At 46.0% G+C, this 13,072-nt stretch overlaps 2 protein-coding genes across 16 annotated transcripts in view; one reads left to right on the forward strand and one right to left on the reverse strand.

Annotated features, from left to right (window-relative positions):
• B3gat1 (beta-1,3-glucuronyltransferase 1) overlaps positions 1-3,836 on the forward strand; it is a 29,040-nt gene extending 25,204 nt beyond the window's left edge. For 7 of the 8 annotated variants that reach the window (XM_058575253.1, XM_058575256.1, XM_058575254.1 and 4 more), the window contains 2 exons: positions 264-364; positions 1,510-3,836. In XM_058575253.1, coding sequence (XP_058431236.1) covers positions 264-350 — 87 coding nt within the window. In that variant the 3' untranslated portion in view covers positions 351-364; positions 1,510-3,836. The remainder of the gene's footprint in view (positions 1-263; positions 365-1,509) is intronic. The other variant, XM_058575255.1, reaches the window with a different exon arrangement.
• Positions 3,837-6,081: 2,245 nt separating this feature from the next.
• The window catches only part of Glb1l2 (galactosidase beta 1 like 2), a 39,157-nt gene continuing 32,166 nt past the window's right edge, over positions 6,082-13,072 (reverse strand). For 4 of the 8 annotated variants that reach the window (XM_058575250.1, XM_046432811.2, XM_058575247.1 and 1 more), the window contains 8 exons: positions 12,664-12,744; positions 12,131-12,237; positions 11,364-11,504; positions 11,022-11,093; positions 10,675-10,753; positions 8,659-8,746; positions 8,209-8,320; positions 6,082-7,582 (listed from right to left, as the gene is read on the reverse strand). In XM_058575250.1, the coding sequence (XP_058431233.1) occupies positions 7,244-7,582; positions 8,209-8,320; positions 8,659-8,746; positions 10,675-10,753; positions 11,022-11,093; positions 11,364-11,504; positions 12,131-12,237; positions 12,664-12,744 (1,019 nt within the window). In that variant the 3' untranslated portion in view covers positions 6,082-7,243. Of the gene's footprint in view, positions 8,321-8,658; positions 8,747-10,674; positions 10,754-11,021; positions 11,094-11,363; positions 11,505-12,130; positions 12,238-12,663; positions 12,745-13,072 lie in introns of all 8 variants that reach the window. The other 4 variants (XM_046432812.2, XM_058575252.1, XM_058575248.1 and 1 more) reach the window with 4 other exon arrangements.

Raw genomic sequence — 13,072 nt, forward strand, 5'->3', positions numbered from 1 at the left:
ATACACACTTGTGAAATCTTGGGACTTGTCTATTTTCTGTTCTATATATCTCATTTCCAACAGATATTTTGAATACATCACATGAACAAACAGCAAGAATGAGGGGTTAGGTAGAAATAAAGAACAACTGAGAAAGTCTTGATGGAACAAGGGTGGCAAGGGAGGGGCAGGAGGACTACTTGCAGGAGGTGGAAGGCAGCAGGGAGGTGGCAGAGTGAGGTTGAAAACCTGCCCTACTTTGTTTTGTGTCTCTGGACACACAGATCCTGGTCTGGCACACACGAACAGAGAAACCGGTGTTGGTGAATGAGGGGAAGAAGGGCTTCACTGACCCCTCAGTGGAGATCTGAGCCTCAGGATGAAGGTAGGAGGGAGACCAGGGAGGGCATTGAACTGCACAGCACAATGCCAGGTTTGGGTGCAGCATTAGTCTCTAAGGGGTTTGCTCTCAGTCTTTCATCATGGAAAGACAGGGTAGATGTGGACAAGAGAGAAAGAGGTGTGGCCAAGTCTCCTTCCTTTTTGCCACCTGATGCTTAACAGGTGTCAGCCTTCACCCACATAGCTGGGTCCTTCTGCTACCAGACACTCCAAAAAATGTCCACTGAGACAACTTGTTATGGTTATGCTGCTATTTAGACTATTTAAGGACTGCTATTTAGACATGCTCAGTGCATTCCATCATCCAAAGGTTACATTTTCTTCTTTTGGTTCCCCCTCAGTTAACTGGGTGTGTCAAGATCCATGCATTGCTCCATGTCAAAGGCACCATGGTTCTGTAGTCAGAGTGTTGCACACAGTGAAAGCATATATCCCAGTGCTCACTTTAGCACCCAGGCCTACCCTTTTCTGTTTGACCTAACTTTGCTTCTCTGTCTCTTTCTTCATCTGTGAAATGAGTTGCCGGGAGTACTGAGAACAATCTGTGGCACATAATAAATACAATATAAGTGTCACCTATGTTGATCTGATTCTTTAAAATCCCTCTATTGAGGTAGTCTATATGATCTACCTACAATTTAGAGGTTCAGAAATGATTTCAGAAAAGCAAAGTAACTTATCCAAGGTGACATATTGGCACAAGTGAATTGTACTTGGCCATGCCAAGAATTTTTGAGGGACTTTTTTATGATCCTACTTTGCTTCTTGAAAACACCTCTTACTTGGGACTCCCTATTTAGGTCATGCCACACAGAGGTGAGAACTCAGGCAGTGGACAGACATCTATTCTCTGGCCCCAGAACATTTGTAGACACCCTGCCCAAAGGGTCTACAGGGTGTCACTCTGCCTGTTTTGTCCCTTGATCGTAAGTCACCTTGGCCGGTGTCATTTGGAACAAATCAGTATAGAGCTTGGTATAGGGTTCATTCCCTATCTTGTTAGTGGAAGACCCTCCTCAGGAAGACCTCCATTAGGGGCTCATCATTGAGCAGTTTACCACACTGGCTGTTCCCTGTCTGATCCCACCCTGAGCTGACACCTCTTTTGTTCCCCCTCTCCCTTCACAGGAGCCTCCTTCTTTGACACTGTTCTTGGCCTTCCATCCTCTCTCCACAGCTGATGGGCCCTCCAAGGCAGACTCCTAAGGAACTACCATCATCTCCTTTCTATTCTGGGGGCTTTCAAAGAGAGCCCAGCTTGATGACAGGACAAAGGACAAAATTTAAGCACAGAAATTCCAGACTTATTGTTCTCTCCATCCAATGTGACCAGGGAGCCTGAAAGACCTGAGGGCAAGGGGGTCTGGTTGCCAGCAAAGCCAGTGCTCAGCTCCCCTCTATATAAGCAAGTCCTATAGTGTTGCTGGGGCTGGGAGGGAGGTGAGAAGACCCTGCAGTCGAAGTGGAGCATGGCCCTCCCTTGCTCCCTCCTTGGCCAAGCACGACCACACAGGATGCTCAGCAGGGAATTCCGAAGATAGAGAGCAACTCCAGGCATTGTGAATGCCCTACTCCTTGGCATCCGCTCCTCCTGAGCACTGCTCCCAAATCAGACATACCTCTGGCTCTCCTCTGGTTCATGTTTACAGAGCATAATAAGGCTGTCTTCTATCTCAACAGGTGCCCGGCCCTGCATGGGGGGAGCCTAAGCCTGTCAGTGGATTCCTCCTGTACCTCAGGCTGTGGTGGGAATGAACTCCCTTTCTCTTGCCCACTTTCCCCAAGCCTTCTTCTCCAACACTGGCAAAGGAGGTGGGCCTAGAGCCACACAGGTCACTGAATGACCTGGACCAAGAACAACATGACCCCCACTATCCATACACTACCTCCCCACCCTGCCCTGGGCTATAGCCCCTTGCCTGGCCCAGGGTGGGGAGGGAAGAAACCTTCTTCCTGTGGCTACTGAAAACTGCAGGCCTCATGGCTACAGTAAGCAATGATAGGTGAGGCAGACGGTTCCTCCAGCCTTGAGAGTAGAAGGGGCTAGGAGAGTCCCCAACTTCTTTCTGCTCCTATTTTGAGGGATGAGAAATTAGATTGGAGAGATTTAGGGAAAAGGGGCAGGGATCAGTTGGACACTAAGAGGAAAGGAGACTTGAGCACAAACTGCTCGTTCTAATTTAAAATATAAAAGGGGAAATAAAATCTCACTTCTCCTGAAGCTGGGAGCATGCAGAGCCGGCCCACTTCATATCCAGCTGTCCCCTCTCCACTCCAGAGAGAGAACAGAGTTGCAAACTGCTGCCTCTACCCAGGGAGTAGTGGCTCCCTGGTTCTCCCAGGGCCCTAGAGAGGTCCCTGGCTCTCTGACCAGGACAGCCCCTCTGGTGGTGATCACATGCTCCTGAAAGTTGGAAGCACAATTTTCCTCCCATGTGAAGGAAAAGTAAAGGGCCTGTGCCTACTGCAGAGGTGTTTATTTTTTAACTGCTAACAGCCCCTTCCCTTACTCCATTAAAATTTATAGGACAGGTCTGAGGGCCATGCAGAAACCACTCCTGGATGTGTATGTGGGGTTCAGTCCAGACACCTAACATTCACAGTATAGCATTGGCTGCCTATTCTGAAATGAATATAACTTCCCACTGTATTCATGAAACCATCTGATTAAATCAGACCCCTGAATCACCGTGCAGGATGTTTTCCCCAACCTCTTATACTTTGGATATTGCTTTGGAAACTGACCCCTTGGCATCAAGTGTGATGGCATGGGACAGAGGAAGGAGGTGGGCATAGGGCATCTATAGATGAGTGAATTTATGTCTGGGCATTCTACTGCCTCATGAAAACTAGCCCTGAATACCAAGGTCAAATTGGCTGGTATGAGAACACCTTCTTAGCCAAAAACCTAGGGCTTATTTTCAGGAAATTAATAATGAACAACAAAATGAGGATTTTTATTTTATTTTATTTTATTTTTGGCAGATTGCTAGTTCAGTTGTTTTCACCTAATATCCTCTCTTAGCTGCATGTATATTTATTTATAATTATAACCCTGGTGGACTGCAGCCTTCATCTTTGTTGAGAATGAGTTTGTTATAAGTAAGAATTGGGTCCACAATGACGACTTGTTTTTCAAACCCAGTCTGTTCCCTGCTCCACTGCTGGTGAGCCCCACCATAAAGAACCGAAGCCAGGGGTTAGGAGTTTCCAGGGCAGTGGCTGGGGTGAGGGGGAGCCCAGGCAGCTGCACCATCTGATCTCTTTTAATTTAACTGTATTTAATTTGTTTTCAAAATTAAAAGTCAAATATGGTTTTTAACAGTCCTAATTCTTTTCAGCCCTGCCTTATTTTTATTCTTATTTATTAACACAACTATCCAACAATTATTTGTCAGGTGCCTACCATGAGCCAGCATTATTCTAGAAGCCAGAAAATGGCAGTAGTGGGGGGGGGGGGGAAGGCCCCTGTCTTCATGGAGCTTACCCTCTACTGAGAGGAGGTGGATCATAGCAAAAAAAAAAAAAAAAAATAGTATTTCAGATGGGATCTGCTGAAAGAAGAAGAACAAAGCCAGTTGGGAGAGATGGAGAACAGTAAAAAGAGAGACTCAGATTCTTTAGAGGGCAGTCAGAAGGCCTCTGAAAAGGGACTTGTTTTCCCTATTTATTTATTTCTGCTTTTATTAGTATATTTTATAGTTATAGTTAATAACTATAGTTATACATAATAACTCTTTTGACATGCATGGAATATATTTTGTTCCTGATAAGGCAATTTTGAGTAAAGCAGCAATACCCCAACATGTAATGTTCTAAGAAGAAAGAACTCTCCCTAGGTGGAAGAGTGCTTAGCTATGAACATGAGCACAAAATGTTCATAGCTAAGCACATCATGTGGCTGCAACAGATTGGGCAAGGAAAATGGATGGAGTAGGTGTGACAGGTATGTGAGGGGGGTGCCCAGAACATGTTAGCTCCAAGATCCAGGGCAAAGCTTTCAGTTTCTACTGAGTGAAACAAGAATGCATTGGAGGGTTTGGAGCAGAGAACCTACATGATCTAACCAAACTTCTTCAAGAACCCTTTTGCTTTTGTGCTGATGACAAATGGAAAGGGCAGGGGCTGGCCAGGGAGGTAGCTTCTGCAACAATTCAGGTATGAGATGATGGTGGGTTGGATAAGGGTTCAAGCTTTGGGGCAGAGAGAATTGACTAAATTCTGGATTTGTTTTAGGATGCAGAGCCAATAGTATTTGCTGAGGGACTGGATGTGGGACATAAATAGGAGCCAAAAATAATCTAAGCCATAGAATAGAATGGATATTTCTTGATATAGGAAAGAATGCAGGAAGGGCCACATGGGTTAAATCAGAATTCTGTTGCAGATGCTTATACATATACAGAAGATCGTGAGAGGACAGCTGCCTGTGTACCTGGAGTGTGGGTATGGATGGACATCAGGGGCTATTGGTGTCAAAGTTGTTCATGACATAAGTCTCACAGTTGAGACCCCATGCAGTGAGTATGGATGAAAGAAAGATGGAGCCCAATGAGTGAGCCCAGAGACCCCTGGAATTTAGGCTGGGGTAAGAGATGAGGTCTTTCAAAGAAAATGAGATGAGACCATAAAGAGATCTAGAAAAAACTTTTAGTGAATTTTGGAGAATAAGTTCTGCCAAGAGGTGCTTTGATAGGGAAACAGATAAAGTCAAGAATAAGAAGTTGCTACAGTAAGATCTCTTTTTAAGAAAGGGCTAATGCATAGGTGTGCATAAAAGTGTAATTTAGGGAACTGTTCACTTTCCAAAGGGATTTTCTGTAAGAGTTCTTTAAATTCTAATCTGCTGTCACAATTCCAAGTGTCCAGCTTTGCAGAAATCCACTCTTATGTAATACAAGACAAAGTGACACTGTGACATTGCCCCATGCCTCAGGCCATACTCAAGTAGCCCTCAGCTTGTCCACATCTTACTTCAAAGCTTGCTATTTCAAGGAATCACATAAAGAGCTGGTAAGCTTGGACAAAATTAGGGACTCTGCCCCTGTCTTTCTCTCCACTCACTGTCTGCAACCATCATGTTAATAAACTCCACTTCTCTCCTCTTAATGGGACATGCAGGCCATACTGACTGCCACTGATCTTGCTGGGCTCTTTGCTCCATGGTTGCATTATACCATCAGTGCCCCTCTCAATGCAAACCTTGTGCTCACCCACAGACAGGATGCAACTGGTCACCCTGTAAGCCTTTTTGCCCTGTCATAACCCACTTTTACTGGACTCCTGTGTGGGTGCTGTGCTCAGAAGGTATGTGCTATTTGACTTTTAACTATTAGTGAAGATAATTAGTTTGGTGCAGTACATGCCAGATGTGGTTCACGAAGAAAAACTGCCCTGCCCCAACCCACCCTCCAGCTAATTCATATGCAATACTCTTGGCCATCTGGAAAATTCTTATCCCTGCCCACCAGCATGAGAATGGATTTGTATTTGATCTCTCCTCTCGAGGGGCACTTCCAATCCAGCCACATTTCAAGCAGACGAAGTGGTGAGAAGACGGGTGTGGACCAACAAACAGTTGGTGTGGTCATAATCTGGATCACTGACGGCTAGGAGGCTAACTATGTTCCTGATCCCAGACTGCCTTCTCCACTGGCTCAGAGTGGCAGAGATGAGACCAGAGACATTGACAAAGAGAACTTGATTCAAATCTATTGCTTTATTGCAATCCAGGAGAGTGAACCTGAGTCAAACAACTGGACTCTAGAATCTCTAAAACAAGAACCTCCAATTTGGACATGGAGACAACTGTGGCGGAAGGTTGCTTCTCCCCCCTGCTGGTTAGTTACAGTGGAAGAGAGTTTACTAAGATGGAGGTAAGGCCTGGGTTAGGCCTGGAGGTTTTGTGACTACCCAAATTCCCAGGGAGTGGGGGTCACCTACCCTATGACATTTAACTGGGCCTTCTGTCCTTTCCCTCCTTGGAAGTTCAGATATGGGCTGTGATTTCTGGTAGGATCTACATTTCCACCTCAACTGATGCTTCTCCCATTGAGTATAACTGGAAATGCTGTCTAATTCAGGAAAATAAGTGGATAAGTATTTCCATTTCTCTTAAACTCAGTTTGTCATCCTATCATATGCAGTGAGTGGGAATGAAAAGGAGAAAAACACAGGTTGTTTCTCAAACAGTTCCTTCCAGAATCACAGAGGCAGCTCAAAGGGTCAAGAAAAATAAAACCGACTTAGGTGAAATGCCCCTTCTTCTTTCTCATCTACTAATAGCGACAAACCCATGATTTCAGGAACAGAAAGGGGCCATGCAGGATGTGGCCAAGCTCCACAGGGAATATTTGAAGAGCATACCCTATGTCCAGAAGACTAAGCAGCAGGGCTGTGATGACTAGTACAGGGGAGGATGCCCTCCCATCACCAGCACCTTTTCTGAGGGCTCAGGGTTTCATCACTTTGTGATCTAACTAAACATGCCCATCCCCTCAGAGACATCGCTCTGGCCTCTTCCAGAAGAGCAGGGAAAGGCTCCATCCACAGAACCAGGCCGAGAAGCCATCCAGGTCTGAGGGCCCCAGGGTCATTCCATCTTTCTTTTCAGTATTCCCAGGATTAGAGTTTCAGACTGAAGCAGGGAATAAATTAGTTCTGGGCTCCCTGAGGTTGCTACTAAAGAGACACTCCTGTAGGGGAGTGGAGGAGGCAGCAGCTCACCAGGCAGGAGGTGCCAGGGCTGCTGCTTAGTGAATGTACTGGTTTCTGCCCAGGTAAGGGGTGTCAGTAAACTGTATCACAGAACCTGCCATCACCTCCTCAAAAATGATGATCTGTGGGGAAAAGAAGGGCTGAGTTATGAGGTCTGTCCTGGAGCCAGATAAGGAAGCCAGGAGGGATGGAAGGGATGGGTTTGGGAACCAGACTGGGAGGAACAGGAACAACAACTCTGGAAGGAATAGGCTAGCTGAAACTTCTGCCCTCTCCCAAAGGGCTCCCAGGGAGGCAATCTGATGCCAGGTGCAAGGATGGGAAGGAAGTTATGAGTAAAACAGAAGGAGGCTGGAAGTGTGCCCACCTGGTTGTTTCCTCTGAATAGCCAAGGACCTGGTAGGTAGAGGGTTTCCTGGGGTCCGATGTTCCAGTAACGTCCAAGGTTTTGGCCATTGACGAATATAACTCCCTTCTCCCAGCCCTTCAAACAGAGTAGAGAGTGTGTTAGTCTACTATGAGAGCCACTGATGACAAAGTCACGCTAGAAGACAGAGAAGACACATCAGATATGTTCTTCACATAGGGCGTAGTGGTGCAGGCTTGTAATCCCAGTGGCTTGGGAGGCTAAGGCAGGAGGATCGCGAGTTCAAAGCCAGCCTCAGCAAAAGTGAGGTGCTAAGCAACTCTGTGATACCCTGTCTCTAAAAGAAAATACAAAAATAGGGCTAGGGATGTGGCTCAGTGGTCGAGTGCCCCTGAGCTCAATCCCTGATACTCACCCACTACCAAAAAAGATGTGTTCTTCACTCAGTTTCCAAAAGACCAAAGTGAGCCAATGTTCAACAGCCATGGAGACTAACAGGTGGCCTGTTCCACCTCATCTCCACTAGCTCTGAGCCTTCTAGGCAGAGCACACAATCCCAGGCTGGATGTAGGAGCCTGGGCCCTGATAAGTGTCATCAGGTGGTTCTGCTTTGAGCTCCCTCTGCTGCCCTGGAAGGCAGGTGTTATATAGTACTCCATCAAGGCCAAGCACAATGGTATTTGAATCAGCCCTCTGAGAAAACAGAAGAAAGAATCGCGGAAAGGTAAAGGGGGCTTACAAACCTCCAGTTTCAGAAACGTGTCAGAAGGGGAAGAGCCAATTACAAAGCCACAGAAGAAGAAAGCAGGGAATGTAGGTACATCAGGGATACGAGTCCATTTGTCAATGCTGAACCTAAGGATAGAACAGGGCAGGAAAGGGAGAAAGGGGACTTTCTTAGATCTGTTCAGTTCTGTACCTAATTCCTAAAACATGTCCCTTCTTTGTTTAAAGCTCCCAAGTTCCCTACTTCTTAACCAAAACACAAGAAGGGCGGCAAGGTAGTATAATGAGCATTCTCCTAGTCTACAAATGCAGGTTCTAATGGTGGTACTGTCCCTCACCTTGGACAAGCCACCTTGGCCTCTGAGTCTTGGAATCTGCAGGATCCTGGTGGGGTGAGGATAGGGCTGTGCTCGCTCTTGCTGCATATTATTATGAGCTCACACAACTGGTGTGGGGCAAGGACCTACCTCTGAAAGAAGCTCTGTTTCATGTCTAAGCTGTAGATTCTGAATTTTTTCAAGGGAGAATCATTCAGATAGAGATTTCCAATTATGCCTGTGGGAAGGAGGCAAAGAAACATGAGCAAGTCCAAAGGAAGAGGACCTAACTATGACCAGGGCCATGCATGGAAAGTTTCTAGAAAGATTTTTCCAGGAAGAGGGAGCTCAAAGCAAGGAAGATTTCTCCTGAAACATATACTGCCTAAGGAGCTCAGCACTTGTAGTATAACCCACCCCCCCCTAGAGATGCCAAGGGACATAATAATGAACAAGAATATTATATGCCAGGCCCTAGAATTTACCATGGAAGAATAATACATCCGAGGACAGTGACAAAGCTGAGCTCTCACAAGGGTGAAAACAAACTCTGACCTCTCGCTGAGGGAAACTCTGCATGAACAAGAGGTGCCAAAGGTTCGGGCCTAGCTTTAAGGTAGTGTCAAATAGGATCTCAGACTAACAAACCTAACAATTTAGTCAGAAATTTTCTACACAACCTTGAACTAAAGACAGGTGTTTTCTTGAAATTGTGAGAAAATGGCAATATCATTTGGGTATCCAACACTGAAGAACTGTATACACCCAAATAGTTACTGATCAGCACCTTGGGGTTTGGATCAGCTCTATAGGTTGTGCAGCAGCCCCCCAAGGACTCTGGATAGTGGAGCTGCTGAGCTCCTAGGCTAGGAATTTTGAGATCTAGAAAAGGTAAATAGGCTTCACAGGGACTGCAGATACTCTTAAATGGCCCACAAGGGGTGTGTGTGTATGTGTGTGTGTGTGTGTGTGTGTGTGTGTGTGTATGCACATTTCTGGAGGGGAAGTCTGTGACTTATAAATATTGTATATGGTCCAGAGGCTAGAACTCCACAATGAGGGTCAGGACACACTTGATGAGCGTCTTGGAGAAGCAAAGACTGGCAACAAGGGTCAGAGTGGAAGGTCCTTCCAACCCCTAGGAGAACAAAGGAAGCACGATGTGCCCAGAGATGAAATGCCAGAAAAGGCACCGAGAGGAATGCTGGGGAACTATTTCAGGAAAAGGAAGACAAAGTGGGCCTGGATAGTGCTAGAACCTATTCTGAGGCCCTTCTAGAGGAGAAGCCCCAATGTCTCATCACATCGTATCCTTGGCAGGCTACCAGAAGGCTCTCTGCTGAAAATCTGACCAAGGGAGAGATGCACAAATTTCCTCCACTACAAATACAAACAGCTGTGACAGAATTGGAAGGTCATCAGTCCCCCTCAACACAGCAGGATTTATTTTATCTGAGTTCTTTTCTTTTTTTTATAACTTACTTAAAACACCAACATTTAGACAGACAGATAAAAGAAAGTAAGATCTAAATTAAGACATAAAAAATTAGAAGGCCAGAAAAAGAGAGTGAATTGGTGGGATATTCCTGGAAGAGCATGTGGACAAAAGGCATTTGGTTTATTCTATATCCTACTTCCTCCTCCTCACCACTGAAAAATGATTTATGGATTTCCCTGAGATGGATGAAGAAAAGAATTTCAGTGTGGAGACCTAAGAAGGCACTGGTCCCATACCCTCCTTTGGATTTCTAGAAATCTCTTTCCTTAATCCTTACCCATTACCCAAAAAAGCAGACTTCAGCCCAGAGAGGGACTAAGGTTAGCTCACTATTCATGGGGTTTCCTCATGAGCACACAGAAAATACAAGCATGGAGTGTTATAGGGGAAAGGGTCAGCTAGGCTTTTCTGACCCACTTGCCTTGTCTCACATATAGGTCAACTCAGCTTCCACCTCCTGCAGTGTGCCTTCATGATCCACTTCCCTCCAGTGGGCTTCTAAGACCCATTTCCCTGTACTGTGCCTCCCTGGCCCACCTCCCTGCAGTGTGCCTCCATGGCCCATCTCCCTGTAATGGACCTCTATGGCCTGTTGTTGTGCTGTATGGAAAGGGGGAAACCCTGTCTGAGAAGCAGTAGCACCTCTTCTCACTTGTGCTAGGACCTACCTTTGCGCTGATCATCAATATTATTCCCATAGTTGACTCGCCCACGATTCTCCACCAAGATCCTCAGAAAGGTGTAACCCTGCCAGGAACATAGTGGCTGATGATCGCCTGATACCCAACTATGAGGTCACTGCTGCACCTGGGAGTTGGTTTGTGGACCCCAGTTCTTCCCTATGCTCTGAGGATGGGAGTAAGAGCCCCACTGGTAAGAAAGCATGCTCGTTCCTCTCCATCCACAGCTTGTGGTTAGGAGGCTCCTGTCTTCCAGGCCTTCCTCTTTGACTCCCACCAAACTTCCTTGGAAGCAGCTGAGGCTAGCCATCACCCTGCTCCCTAGGATAACAAACCTGAATCAAGGGGATAATAATCTTCGTTGTTTTATAGTCCATGAATCCTATAGATACTGTGTCCAAAAATACCTGCCAAAGAGAAGATGGAAAGCATCCATGGTCAACAGGATGGAGGATGAAACAAATAGGTTATACCATGTGTGTGCATGCTTAGGAGGGGGCTTAGCCAGGCATGGAGGAAGGAATGTACATGGTCACAGCTGGAAAGTGTCACCGAGATGACAGGGATGGGCAACTTTACACACTGGCAATAGCTGATTCTGAGGGCAGAGAGAATAAGATGTATAATACAGAGGCTGGTCACTAAAAGGTCCAGGAATCAAGAAGAGATGCTCCTACCTGTCCCCGATCACGTACAACACCACTAAGGGTGCCAGATGAGGTGATGATGGTCTCATACAGAATGTACCCAAAGGCCTGTCCATTCCCATCATTTACTGGCAGGTTCTCCATGTTGATGGGCTTTTCAGACTTGATTGGCTGCAACAGAAGATAGCAGAAAAGCATAGGGGCCAGGCTTGCTGCCTTGCCCTGAATCACTGGCACATGAAGTAGCAAACAGGTCTGGCCTGGAAGGGAGCACACTGGAGGAGAAGCTGTAAGAGGAGCTCTAACCTCCTTTTTCTATTATGACTTATTGCATTAAACCTATGGCTCTCCAGAGTTATAGGGATGAGAAAACAAGGAAAGGGGAATGCCATGAGAGAAGAAAGCCTTGCAATCTAGTAGATATCTAACTCCTTAAGACACTGTCATTTTTGCATTACAACATCCCTTTAGTGAGCTGCAGGAGGTGCCCCCTCTTCACAGAGGAGGATTCAGTGCATTCCTCTGTCTCTTCCCCCACTTCTGCCCCTAGAGAAATATAGCTCTAGCCCCAAGCTGGAGGAAGACTCCCATTGTTTTCAATTTCTCTTGTTCCTTCCCACTGCATACTCTAGCACCAGTTCGTTTTCTTCACTCAGTTCTAAAGTTGGAAAGGAGACCTCTAAGCCTTCTAGAATTGGCTTTGCTCTTCCCAGCACCTCCCAATCCATTTGGAGAGTTTCTGGGCCCTGCTCACCCTCCCAATGACTGTCCTTGCTTCCCTGGCCCACAATACTCACCTCCCCTATGAAACTGAGGACATCCCACAGTGATAGGTAGAAAACCGGTATCAATGGCTCATAGGTCATCTTGGGAAGAGGTTTAGGAGGGGGAGGTAGAGGGGCATCTACAACAGACAGACAACACAGACATCCCTAAAGGACCCAAATGTCACTGCATCCAACAGTCTTTTATCCATGTGTCCCATATGCTCCTTTATCCTGGTACCAGTAGTAACAACAGACTAATTTCAGCATATGCTTAGATGGTTCTAGGAGACAATGCCTAGGGGAAGTGTGGGGCTTTCTCACGTCTTCCATATGAGATAAGGAGTCTTAATGCCTCTATAATAGAAAAGTGAAACTGGCAAGATGCACACTATATGAAAACAGCCTCTCAAATCCTCCTTGTCTAGAATGTTCCTGCATACAGGTCAACTAGGATTGAGATGAGGTTGTGAGAAGGTAACTCTTTAAAGGGCTGAGAACAAAAGCAATTTGCCAAGTGAGAGCTTCATTCCTCTTCTTGCTGGTATTAAACTGCTAGCTGGTACCTGAGAAGGAGCCGAAAAATTCTCGAAGCTTTGAATATTTGGCTGTATAATCTCCAGCTTCTGTCAGCACAGCATCATAGTCTGAAAGATATCCATGAACTGGTCATAGTCATTCCTATCCCTGGAATAATAAACACAGCAGCAAAGAAGAGAGAAGCTGGGGTAGGGTAGTAGGCTTCTTGGCCCAGCCATTTTGAAGGCAAATCACCAACAGTATGAACCACTCAGTCAAAATACTATAAATTCTACACCCTATAAAATAATACAAAAATTGCCCATAATCACAGCATGAACCTAAATTTCTAATTGCAGGTAGATAAAATGAGGCATCTTTCCTAACCTTTGGGGACTCTCAATCTGAAGGGGGGGACACTTCAGCCACACATTCTCAAAAGCCTGAGCAGTGAGG

Source organism: Marmota monax, unplaced genomic scaffold (genome assembly GCF_021218885.2).
Source record: "Marmota monax isolate L192 unplaced genomic scaffold, Marmota_monax_Labrador192_F-V1.1 WCK01_AAM20220418_F8-fsc00062, whole genome shotgun sequence".
Classification (NCBI taxonomy): Eukaryota; Metazoa; Chordata; class Mammalia; order Rodentia; family Sciuridae; genus Marmota; species Marmota monax.